The 12,093-nt window shown below is 40.6% G+C and overlaps 1 protein-coding gene across 1 annotated transcript in view; it reads left to right on the top strand.

The window, feature by feature from the left end:
• The window catches only part of ROS1 (ROS proto-oncogene 1 , receptor tyrosine kinase), a gene marked incomplete at its 5' end in the record, with an annotated part of 48,278 nt that overhangs the window by 22,115 nt on the left and 14,070 nt on the right, over positions 1-12,093 (top strand). The window contains 10 exons of the mRNA XM_009583717.1: positions 107-224; positions 2,693-2,880; positions 3,521-3,613; positions 4,322-4,457; positions 4,875-5,037; positions 5,314-5,378; positions 8,025-8,154; positions 9,192-9,289; positions 9,924-10,127; positions 11,250-11,384. Of these exons, the coding sequence (XP_009582012.1) occupies positions 107-224; positions 2,693-2,880; positions 3,521-3,613; positions 4,322-4,457; positions 4,875-5,037; positions 5,314-5,378; positions 8,025-8,154; positions 9,192-9,289; positions 9,924-10,127; positions 11,250-11,384 (1,330 nt within the window). The remainder of the gene's footprint in view (positions 1-106; positions 225-2,692; positions 2,881-3,520; positions 3,614-4,321; positions 4,458-4,874; positions 5,038-5,313; positions 5,379-8,024; positions 8,155-9,191; positions 9,290-9,923; positions 10,128-11,249; positions 11,385-12,093) is intronic.

The raw sequence follows: 12,093 nt of genomic DNA, 5'->3' as shown, positions 1-12,093 counted from the left end.
CTAAACACCCATGTGTACGTCTAAATTTTGCTTTTTGCCTATTAGCCCCTTGTCTCTCTATAAACACATTTTAAGGGTTCTGTTTCTTCCCCCTGTGTGGCCAAAGCTGGTGTTCCCGGTAAGCCAGGAGTTCCAAAAAGAGCAGAAGATGCTAAAAACTCTGTACAGTGGGAAAAGGCTGATGACAATGGAAGCAACCTGACCTACTACATCTTAGAAAGCAGGTAAGCTACGTGTGCAGGCACTCTTCTGGTAGGGAGCAGCCCAGAACAAATCTCTGTGTGTGGAAGATATTAGGAAGCAGCTGCTCACAGCTAAGGTTGTCTGACAGGCACAAGTGTCTGAGAACATCAGCCTAAGCCAGGTGTACGCAGCCACAGCACAGAGCCCTACACCAGACTCTGTGCTATGTCCCTAAGGCTGCACTGTTAGGATTTCTGCAGGCCTGGCCTGCATTTTGTTGTATTCCAGTATGCTGCTGTATCTGAATCGTGGGAAAGCTTGCCTGCCGTTCTAGGTGTAGTGAAATGTGGGAAGGCACCAAAGTACTACTAGCACCATGCAAAATGGATGAGATAACAAGAAAGGAGAAAGCAAAAATCAGGTTTTAGTCAACACACCTATCTGGACAAACGTATCTGCGGCCAAGCAAGGGGCTTTCAGTTTTGCTCTGATAGGAAGAGTGAAGTATCAATGACTCAAATGGCCCTTCTCATGGGATCTTTTTCTCGGGTAAACTAAGTAGCCACCATTTCCAGAAATTCCTGGAAAACTTAGAAGAAAATATACACTAACAACATTTCCAGACCAACCCTGAAATACAGGGATATATTTGGATATACGTTGGTGAATTAGAAGAAGATGTGTAGATATTTTCAAATCACAAATTTCAAGCTTTTAGTATGTATTTTTGGCTAAAATACATGTAGAAATATCTTAGTGTTCAGAGGAATCACGGACAGGCATTATAAAGTTGCCAGAAAGAATCATAAGGTATTCCCACCAACAAAGGATGACTAGATAATTTTTAAAGTGCTCTGTCATCAAATACAGATTGCCTGGACTATACATGTCACACTCATTAGGCATCTGTGGAGTGCCAATTCACACTCATTCCTGCACTGGCATTGGAAGGGCTGAATGGACAGGTTAGAGTATATTGCTGTGGGCAGTGACTTTGAAACTTTTCATTTTTTGACCATTACACTGGAGGTCTCTGTTTGAGGCAGTAAGTGCAAGGCTTAATGAACACATTATTTAAAACTGAGGAGGGTCCATCTTCTGAGATATTCCTATCACATTGTATGAAATCAGGAGCGATGGAAGGAAGCAATTTTTTAAACTCAGCTATTATTTCTTTTTCCTCAGTTAACTCTGTGCTTATGTAAGCTAAGGACTGACAGCGCTGTGGAGCCAGGCATACTTCACCTATATAAGTTTTCACCCAGACATATTTTCCTGGTGCTGTAAGCTTCCTCCATACAGTTCTGTGAGTGTACAGCAGCACTGACCTGCATGCTATGAGACCACAATAATTTTGATATGCCAACAGCCAGTTTGTACCTGGCTTGCTGTGGATGGGTAAAGAAAGGACAGTCCCTTGGTCTGTGTCAGGGTTGTGCTTTAACCACCGTGTTTTCCAGGCTCCAGCTTCTTATTAATCTCTGGAATCATAATGCATCACTGAGGTGGGGTTTTTTTTTAAGCTTAATGAAATAAGCTTTTCTCCTGCAGTTTGAATGCTGATGTTTTTGACTGAATTTCGCTTTGAGCCTCATGGTCCTTTTACACCAGGTAGAAAAATGTTAAGTTAGTTGCATAGTATTCTACAAAATATTTGCATAGCCCTTTGAAATAACTCCTGTTTTTCATACAGCTCTGGTAGGCATGTCTACACACCAAGGACAGGAACATGTCTTTCTGGTTTAGAAGTGTTTGACGTTTTTTCTGCATTAAAGTGTGTTGGGAGAATGATTGACATGCTCATGAAGGTCATTTCACATGAAATATTACAGTCCTGTGTGACATGAAATGATAGTCGATGATCTTGGAGGTCTTTTCCAACCTTAATGATTCTATGATTCTGTGATATTTCAGATATGGCCTTTCAAGTGTAAATACATGGTCTTCTTTTGGTTGGTGAATAATCAGCTCTGAATTTATTGTGAGCAATCAATCTCAGTCCGATAGGGAAAGGAAGAAATATACCCAGCAGTCAGCAGATACTATGGGAAACTGGCTAGCTAAAGAATTGTGTCTTCACTGCCAATGACTTGCTTCCTGTTTAGCTTGTGAAACCTGATGCACAAGAGCCACTGAATTGCTCTGGGCCCAGGAAAGCAAAAACCTCTAACAGGACACAAAAATAAATGTTTATTTTTTTCTGAAAGCTAAATAAGAAGGTCTTGAAATCTTGGCTGTGAGGTGTACACTGAAACAGGTGAGAGAGTGCTGGAGCTTTTTATGTCTAAAACATTCTAGCATTTCATTTCCAATGCCAAGATGTGGAAAGATGTGTGATTCCTAGCATTGCTGAAATGGCATGGTACAATTTTCTGCTCCATAGCCAAAACCCCACGACCAGATTGAGCTTTCCTGCAGGAAACTGAAGCAAAGAACAGAGCGGGGAAACAGTAAACAGCCCTCACAGTGTTAATGACATACCTGTGTTATTTTGCTGTGCCTGTTGCAGGAAGCAGTCTGACAACACCAGCAAAGTGAAGTCCTTGTGGGAGGTGGTTTACAATGGCTCCTGTGCCAGTATTTGCACATGGAAGGCCAAGAACGTAGAAGGAACTTTCCAGTTCAGAGCAGCAGCTGCAAATGTGCTGGGACTTGGTGAATACAGTGACACAAGCAAGGATATAATTTTGGGTGAAGGTATGTCCTGTACTTTCTTACTCTGTTAATCAAGTTTTTTATTCCGAATAATCGTACCAATTTATGAAGAAAGACCTGCTGTTTTAATAATGATGTTGCTGCACAGGTAAAGTAATGTGTCTAGGAGGTAATAAATGTTACCATTTATATGGTGACCCCAGCTGCTCGTGCTCATCCAGGCTCTTTTGCACGGAACAGCAGGCCTGAAATTTGCTTTTGCTCATTTCTACTGGTTTGTCTCTGTGGCCCTGCACTCTGCATTATGGTATGATTCTTGAAATAAAGGCAAGCTCCCACACTGGGTAAGGATGTGAGGATTACTTCTTGCCTTCAGCCAGATCGCTAGACCTACACTCTGTGAGTGTTTTTGAAAATCCCACCTTGAGTGCTCAAACGGTTCAGCTTTTTGTCTTTCCGTATACACAGTAGGTCATCACCACAGAAAAGGCCCAGAGCTGGGGGAGGAGGATTAGTCTGACCAAATGTAGACATCTATATACAGCCTACAAGAGACTTTTTTGCAGAGGAAGACATTTACACAGCAGGCAGTTCAAGGGTTCTCTCAGGTTTGCTCAGCTCCATAGGATTGAAATGGTTTGTATACAGAGCCATTAACCAATTTTCCCCTTCTATTTAACAGATACTATGATCTCCCCAGACACCATCATTGTCATTGCTGCTGTGATCGGAGTTGTTGTGCTGGGCTTGACTGTGGTCATGCTATTTGGTTTTGGTATGTGGCTGAGTTTTTTGCATATCCTTGGTTCACCAGGCCTCAGTAAAAGGCAGTTCAGATGGCAGGAGATGATCGGCCTCCAGGTTTAGGGAAATGCTGAACAATCCCCAGGGTGTAATTTGTATATTCTCATCCTTTGAGGCCCTACAGATGGCTGTTTATATTTTCAGTATCAAGGACAGGATACCAATTCACTCCATCCTCAGGCATTTCTTGCTCTTGATTCCCTGCAGGAAGAGCACAGGAATGCTGAAGGAACTCTGATGTTCCTGTGTATCCTTATAAAAACTTGTACCTTATAATTCTCAAGTTGGGTACTGCATTTATTCACCACAGGGTCCTCTTTTTTTCCTCTTAAGCTTTGTCCCTGAAGAAAGGATGTAGAGATTACCCTGACATGTAGATGTCCACATGTGATGGTCCTGCCCTCTCACTCCTCATCCTCTCCCTGGGATATAGCAGCAGCCCTTTGGGCTTGGGTCTTGCCACATGCAAAAGAGGATGCTTGACGGTTTCCTCAGCTCAAGGAGCAGTTGTCTGTGTTTTGTGGGAAAAAGATGGTGGCCAAATGGAAATGTCTTGCTTACATGAGCTGCTGGGGGGTCATGTTGAACAGAATAACAAAAAACGTGCAGCTTTTCAGCCTGTTCGCATGCTGGGATGCTCTCAGAGTGAAATATCTGACAGTCTGCTTTTCTGTTCCAGTATGGCACCAAAGATGGAAATCCAGAAAACAGGCCTTGCCTGGACAGATAGTGTTTATCAAGGAAGATAAAGAATTAGCTCAACTCAGGGGGATGGCTGAGACAGTGGGACTAGCCAATGCCTGTTATGCTGTAAGGTATGTCCTTGGAGCAAATGTGTTTTCAGGACAAAAACATGTAAGGGGGCTTCCCTGGACTGGTTTTCATCAGTGCACTCATCCCTGACACCTCAAGGTGGAGTTAAGGGCTGCATCTGCACTGCAGGGCAGGCCTGCTCTGAAGTACGCCCTGCGGTGTTGGCTCTCTGGTGTGCATCCTGGCGTGGATTGCCCCTAGCCCACCCTGCACACTCACAGTGGCAAGAAATACAAGTGCACGGGGAAAGATGACGACCTGGTGTTTTCCAATAGCTTCCAAAACATCCAGGCTTCACCTGATCTCCCTTTAAATGAACCTGATGAGACAAATAGTACCAGATTCTTTTGAGGAAGAATTTTAGTAACATTTCAAACATTCTTAAGTATTAAGAAGTGACTAATATTGCTGTTTTGTAGCACTCTTCCTTCTCAAGCAGAGATTGAATCATTGCCAGCTTTCCCTCGGGATAAACTGAACCTTCACAAATTGTTAGGAAGTGGAGCATTTGGAGAGGTGTATGAAGGGACTGCAGTAGATATCCTGGCAGATGGAAGTGGAGAATCCAAAGTAGCAGTCAAGGTAATCGCAGCTGTGTATTTCTCTGGCAACAGAATGGGATGGGCAGAGTCATTTGGCTCAGAGGTTATACCACAGAAACAGCTGTTGACAGATATGGGTATTTCCTTGCAGTATTTCTTGCAAGTCACTTAAAGGTAAGTCTATCTCCTTGTAATGATTGCTGGAATATAATGTGTATTTAAGGCCATGCCTATGTCTGATTGCTTTACTTAAGCGCTACGTGATAATGGTGGTGGTGACCTAAGTGTTATTACACTTTTGCTTTCTGTTGAGTAGACTTTGAAGAAAGGTGCGACAGACCACGAGAAGAGTGAATTCTTGAAGGAGGCATACTTAATGAGGTAGGGACAGCTTTGCCACTGGGCACCCTTCGAAGCCAGTATCATGTGAGGGTGGTGGCCTTCAAGAGGAATGAAAGCAACAAATTACTGTGGCATTTTTGGGGTGTTCTCCTGTTTCTGCTAAAAAATTAAATCACTACTGATGAATCTTATGAAAATAAAGCTATAAAACTGATTAGCAAAATTTAAGATACAGACTGCAAGTTCAGTATGCTCATATAATGGATTTATTGGTCTTTGGACTAATGTATTTCAGTATCTTTGCTCCCCTAAAACTAAGTTAGTTGTTGAAGGCAATTGGGCAACATTTGGCTAATCCCATTTCACCAAAATAAACATATCAAAACAAGCTGATGTCTTGAAGTTTCAGTTTACTGTGGAAATTGTTTTTTAAAGCTGTGCATACTTACCACTAGAGGCTGCCACATACCTCTTCTATTGAGGTAGACTTAAAAAACCAATGCATGTCACCAGTGCAAGAATTTCACACAGAAAGGTCTGTATGTCAGCTAGAAATCTGGTTTTCCAGAGTCTCCTCAGAAACAAGTTGAAGTTCAGCTGAAGTTTTGAGCTGGTAATATAAGACTGAGAGTGTGGTTTAGTTTTCAGATGCACTTCTGCACTTCTCTGACTTTCATTTCACGAGTGCAGAATTAGAAGCCTCTTTTGAAAAATGGAGGATTTTATATCCTGTACAGAAAACACAGTGTTATTAAATTTGAAATTAGTTTTCACAACATTCTTTCTTGTGTTTAATATTTTTAAAAGAATATCTTGCTTTTTTTGCCTAACTTTTTCCACACACTGTACATTGAATGAGGTAAGAGGCTGGTGAAAACCGAAATGGAACCATGTCATTAAAGTGTAAATTCATGACAAAGAGTAAGTGTTGTGTGTAAACTTCCTACAATCCATCTTCAGTCTTACTTGGCAGTCATAAACCCAGGTAAGGTCTCTTTTCTGTGTAGTATGGAAATTATACGTGCCCATAGTTAAAGTCTCTGAAGCTTCCCCAATTTTGCTTTCTTTTTGCGGCAAATAATCCAAACCCAGAAATCCTGGAAAAATATATAATTGGAAATAATTACATTTAAATGTAAACACTGATGTGGGCCCATATGTACACCAATACGATGAAACAAAGAGAATAGAAAAGTTTAAATATTATATATTTCCAGAAGTCATTAAACAACAATAAAAAAAATGGTATGTTTTATATGCTTTAAATCTTTCATATTTTTAATGTGAAAAAAGAATGATTTAGTTCCCTCATGGAGGGCTTAATGATTTTTCTTGATGATTACGTAAGGTCTCATAAATGAAACCAAGGGCAGAAAAGAAAAATAAGTGGATGTGGTTGTTTACAAACCTTGATGTTAGATATCTAACTGCCACTTTTATTTTGCTTGCCTTTTTGGATGTTTATTAAAATTTGGATTGTAGTGTTATGCATACTGTCCCAGTTAAGCAAGGACTATTTGTTTCTTCTATTATTGGTATGCAGCAGTGCGAAAATTGAGTTGCCTATATTTCAAAAAGTCATTTGATATTGGTTATTTGTAAGCCATTTGTGTACAAATATATGTAGCAAATTCTTGTGTGTATCACATCACTTGGGAAGTAAGGAATGACAACTCAGTCAGGACTGTGTGAGCTGTAAGGAAAGTGCCAGGTGCTCCTTCCCCCCTTTTTGTTCTTGAGAGTGCCAAAGTTTATCTGATTGAGAGGTATGTGCTGGGGGCCGGGGGGAACTGTCAAACTCAAAATCACACTTTTTGCTAGAGTTTGCCCACACCTAAGATTATATGAATTGAAAGAGGTTAGAAGGAAAATGTCCCTCTGTTTTATTTGTTTGTTTACACTGGTGCATTTGACAGCAGTTTGGACACCACCAGTTTCCCCAATAGAGTCAAGTTTCTCTGACTGATGGTGCAAGTCCTTTCACACAGCAGTGCGAAACATTTCTTGTGTTTTCTAACACAAGAAATGTGATTGTAAAAACATGGGCACTGACAGAGGCAATAAATATTCTTCATTCTTTGAAAAGTGCTAGATCTGAGTGTGCTGATTGCTCTGTGGTAATCCTTATCTTTTTGGACACACACAGGCAATTACTAGCGCATCTGCAAGTATTCCTCGTGCATATTTTGTTTCTCTTGAAAATGTACTGTGAGAAACAGTTCTCCTCTGAATTGTGAAAATATGTTGCACCTTATGCTTTTACTTTTCTCTGTGCATTTCTCTGAATCAGCAGTTCTACTGTGAATACGGTAGTAAAAATACTCTATTAAAATAGTATCGATACCTTTAATATACAGGCAATTCATGTTATTCCTAGATGAGATTGCCATTTGGCTACCTTTCTTTGCTTCCTGGAAATATGATGAAGTGTGCTTTTAATATGCATGCATGCATTAGAGTGCCTATCAAAGTACAGTGTAAGCCTGTGTATTGAAAGGATGTCCCTGAACTCTCCCCATGACTGAGCAAATCCAGGCTCTGTGAGTTACTAAATCATGTTGTTGGTAGAGGCAGGATTGTGAAGGCCGAACTGCTCATTCATTGCTTGCAGCTATGTGCACTTTATTAGCTATCAACCAGCTGGATTTCTCATATGTAATCTTACAGTTGTTTCCTTCTCTTTAGTAAATTTGATCACCCCCACATTCTGAAGTTACTTGGCGTGTGCCTGTTAAATGAACCTCAGTACCTTATACTAGAGCTCATGGAAGGAGGGGATCTACTTAGCTATTTACGAGGAGCCAGAAAGCAAAAGGTAGGGTAAAGACCATGAGAGTCATATTTTTAACCTGTAACTGCCTACAATTTCTCACTTTTTCCTTTCCTCAAAGGCCATGCTGATGTCCAGCTCTTTCTGTACCTGCAAGTCTGACCTGGCTTTTCCCTAATACCTTGGGACCTCAATGTTGAGTTGCGTTCAGAGTTGCTGTGAAGAAGATTGAATGTCATTCAATCATTTTGGTCAACCACTGACCAAAACTGTGTTTTCAGTTGTGAGATGTCTGCTGAGTTTCTCTCTATGAATACCATGAACAGTCCTTTGAAAAGTGATCATAAATAATGGTAGTCATGTATCTGGTCTTTTAGGCCTCATGGGGGGAGCTGTCTTTGAATAACAGCAGTATCCTTAATGTGCTAGGCATAGTCCAGGCATATAAGAAGATACTGTCCCTGTGCCTGTATCATCAAATTTTTTAGAAGGAAAGAGGAGAAAAGAAGAAAAAATAAACATCTTTAATTAAGTAATTTTTTCTGTAGTTAGAAAGCAGATTAATAATACGGATGGTAGGACTGTAGGTCAAAAGAACTCAACACTGAAATTTTAGAGCATTATAGAAATTTTCTAGTTCATTTACATGATCAAACCAAATCCACAGTCAGTATTGAATTCTACTGAAATGTATATACATGTATTCTACTAGAATAATGTATTATACTGATTAATACAGCAGCAAGTAAACCTGATCTGATAGTGGGAGGAATTTTTAGGGTCCCATTTCTTCCGATGTAGTGAAGAAACAATTCTGAAGGTCCTAGGATATTCTTAGCCCCAAATCAAAGAACAGGATGTGTTCACCTGCCTTGCAGTGCAGTGATTTGGCAGTTTACCCTGCAGGTAATTAGCATTTGCTCTATTGACATACAGAGATTTTGCACCTGTGCTTTGCATGTTTTGGGAAAATCCTATACATTTCAAATGAGGAAAACAATACCATCTTTGCATAGGGAGGTTGTCATTCTGAGTTTGTAAAGCTAGAAGACATGGCTAACTTCTGGTTTTGTTTCTTGTAGCTCCAGAGTCCCCTACTGACAGTGACTGACCTTTTGGATATATGTTTGGATATTTGCAAAGGCTGTGTCTATTTAGAGAAAATGCATTTTATACACAGGTACAGAACTTACTTCCTTAGTCTTCCAAGGTTTACCCACAATATCGGGACTAATTATCTTTCCTGGGAAAAAATGCCTAGAATGATGTCACAATGTAACAGGGAGGGTGAGAGCACTGGAGTAATATTTAATGTTATGTTTTTCTGCTAAATATCACCTACAGTTCTCTCACAAAATGGTGGGCTACTCTAAGATCTGAATCCAGGACTCCTTGTACCCTAGGCAAGAATCATATCCAGTGCAACAAAGAGAAGGGCAAGTGGGGAAATCCATTTACTGTCTTCATTTGCCTAATGGGTAGCTAAAGAGGACGCAAAGCCAGACTTTTCTAGGTGCACAGGGAAAAGATGAGAATCAATGCACAAATTGCAGCAAGGGAAATTAGATAATATTGTTCACACTGTCCAGGATCAATCAATGGAACAGGTTGTCTAGAGGAGCTCTTGAAGGTATGTGTCATCTCTTGAAGGTATGCAAAACTTAACTGGATGAGGCCATAAGCCACTTGATCCGACCTTGAGGTTGGCACTACTCTGAAAAGGGGATTGAACCAGATGACCTCCAGAGGTCCATTCTGACCTGAGTTATTCTGCAATGCTAACTCCATCCTCTTGTTTCTGCTTTACAAATCAGGGACCTGGCTGCTCGCAACTGTCTTGTGTCTGAGAAGGAATATGAGAGCTCCTCCCGGGTAGTAAAGATTGGTGATTTTGGACTTGCCAGAGATATCTATAAAAATGATTATTACAGGAAAAGAGGAGAAGGCCTACTCCCTGTCAGATGGATGGCTCCTGAAAGCCTCATTGATGGTGTCTTTACAAATCGCTCTGATGTCTGGTGAGTTATAGCAGCCACACAGCTGTGGGAATAATCATACTAAATCCCACAGCAAGAAAATATTGGTTTACAGGAGCAGTGATAAGGTTGTCTATTGCCATCTGTAAGAATTTTTAGGCTATGGCAGATTTCTTCCTAAGCAATATTTTCATGAGCTAATGAAAAGTTTGGCACCACGACAGTACCTGCATGGATATATTTCTTAATGCTTTGTGCTCTAGCTTTGGATTATGGCTGGAAAGAACTAGTGTCACTCAATCAAGCAATTTTGTACTAGCCCCACAGTGTGCTTTTTGCTTGATTGGGCAGTGAATTGACTGCCTGCATCCTGTTCCGTTTTGTTTTCCATCGGGTTAATTGGCATTTCCTTCTTACATCCAAATACTTTCCCCTTACTGTTTCACCCTCTTCTGGTGACTTCTTTATTTTGAAGCCCAAATTTCTCAGCATCATTAGGGGAAGGTCATAGTACTTTGCTGTGGAGATCTACTTAAAGTGTGTTTTTGGGCGGGTTTGAATTTATGGTGAAAAAGCAGAGACCCACTGTCAGCGAAAACCGAACCCAAACCAGATCCATTAAACCTGAGATTCACACAAGTTTAGATTTTGGTAGCCACGGGTACTCACGGTAGGCTACAGCCCACCAGTCTTGTCCAAGTCCTCAGACCCTGCAGCCCATCCATTTGACTGACACTTTTACATTTATCTAAGCAAGCCGTTTAGTGCTCCATGCCAAACCAAATGGGGTGCTGATTGCTTTGCTAGTGGTGCTTAGGAGAACTTGTTTCTCTCCACTTCCAATGACGCCTCTAGAGATTCTAAACACTTGTTTAACTGAGGACATGCTTAACCAGAGGGTGGTGCCCAGGGAAGCTATGGGCACTCAGTGTCTTCTGCTGCATCTCAGTGAGTCTGAGAAAGTGGGTCAGTTCTACACATTTATTTTAGCTATTCCAGAGGCTGGCTTAAGGATGTATGAATTGTTTCACAAAAAAATTAAAACTTCTTACTCCTAAGTTTTGTAACCGAGTCTTATTTGTAGGTTAGACACATTTTAACTGTTGATAGGGAGATTGTTCATGTTCACTATGGTAATTACATTTTTTTGTTGGTGTGTCTTAGGGCTTTTGGAGTCTTAGTATGGGAAACATTAACTTTGGGTCAACAGCCATACCCAGTTTTCTCCAATACAGAAGTTTTACACCATGTACGATCAGGAGGAAGACTGGAATCTCCAAACAATTGTCCTGATGACCTGTAAGTTAATTTGTTTAAATATTGTTGATAATATTTATAAGAAGCAAGAGGCTTATTGCCAGGTGGTCATCGTTATAAATGCTACTTATGCCCATGCAGAGTTCAACATCCTATATGCTGCTTCTCAGATAAAACAGCTAGCACTTGTAGCTGCCAACCCGCTGCTAATCATCCTGTACTGCAGCCTGTGAGTAAGAACTTAAGTCTTGAAGTTGAAAGGTGGATACTGGTCTTTTAAACAGGATTTCAGAGATAATATAAAGTCAGTCTTGGGCATGAATCTGGTAGTAATGTGATAACAGTCTGAGAGTACCTGATGGTATTGGTTAAAAGTTAAGATGGCTTTAAGAAAGAATTTACCGGTCCCTGTATACCATGTGCCTGCGATAGCAGATATAACTGGCTTTCTCATTGGTAGCTGCAGGATTTAGGCTAGTATTAGAGCATATGTGGAAGATAAACCGTGCTCTCTTTGCAGATGTAACTCCTACAAAAGCCAGTAAGAAAAGCTGAAGCACTACAGGGAAAGGGAAGTCTGCAGTTCTGGTTAGTCTTTAATTGAGCTGGATAAACAAAGCTTTCAATTTCCAATTTCCACTTGAGCACAAAATTCAGGTTTAATTGCAAAATTCTTGCAAGTAAAAGAATAAAATGAATACATATAGTGGATCAAAACCATACTGGCCAGAGGTATATAAGGGAGGAAGTT

Source organism: Fulmarus glacialis, unplaced genomic scaffold (assembly GCF_000690835.1).
Source record: "Fulmarus glacialis isolate BGI_N327 unplaced genomic scaffold, ASM69083v1 scaffold15328, whole genome shotgun sequence".
In the NCBI taxonomy this organism is placed as follows: domain Eukaryota; kingdom Metazoa; phylum Chordata; class Aves; order Procellariiformes; family Procellariidae; genus Fulmarus; species Fulmarus glacialis.
This window is presented reverse-complemented; position numbering and strand designations above follow the sequence as displayed.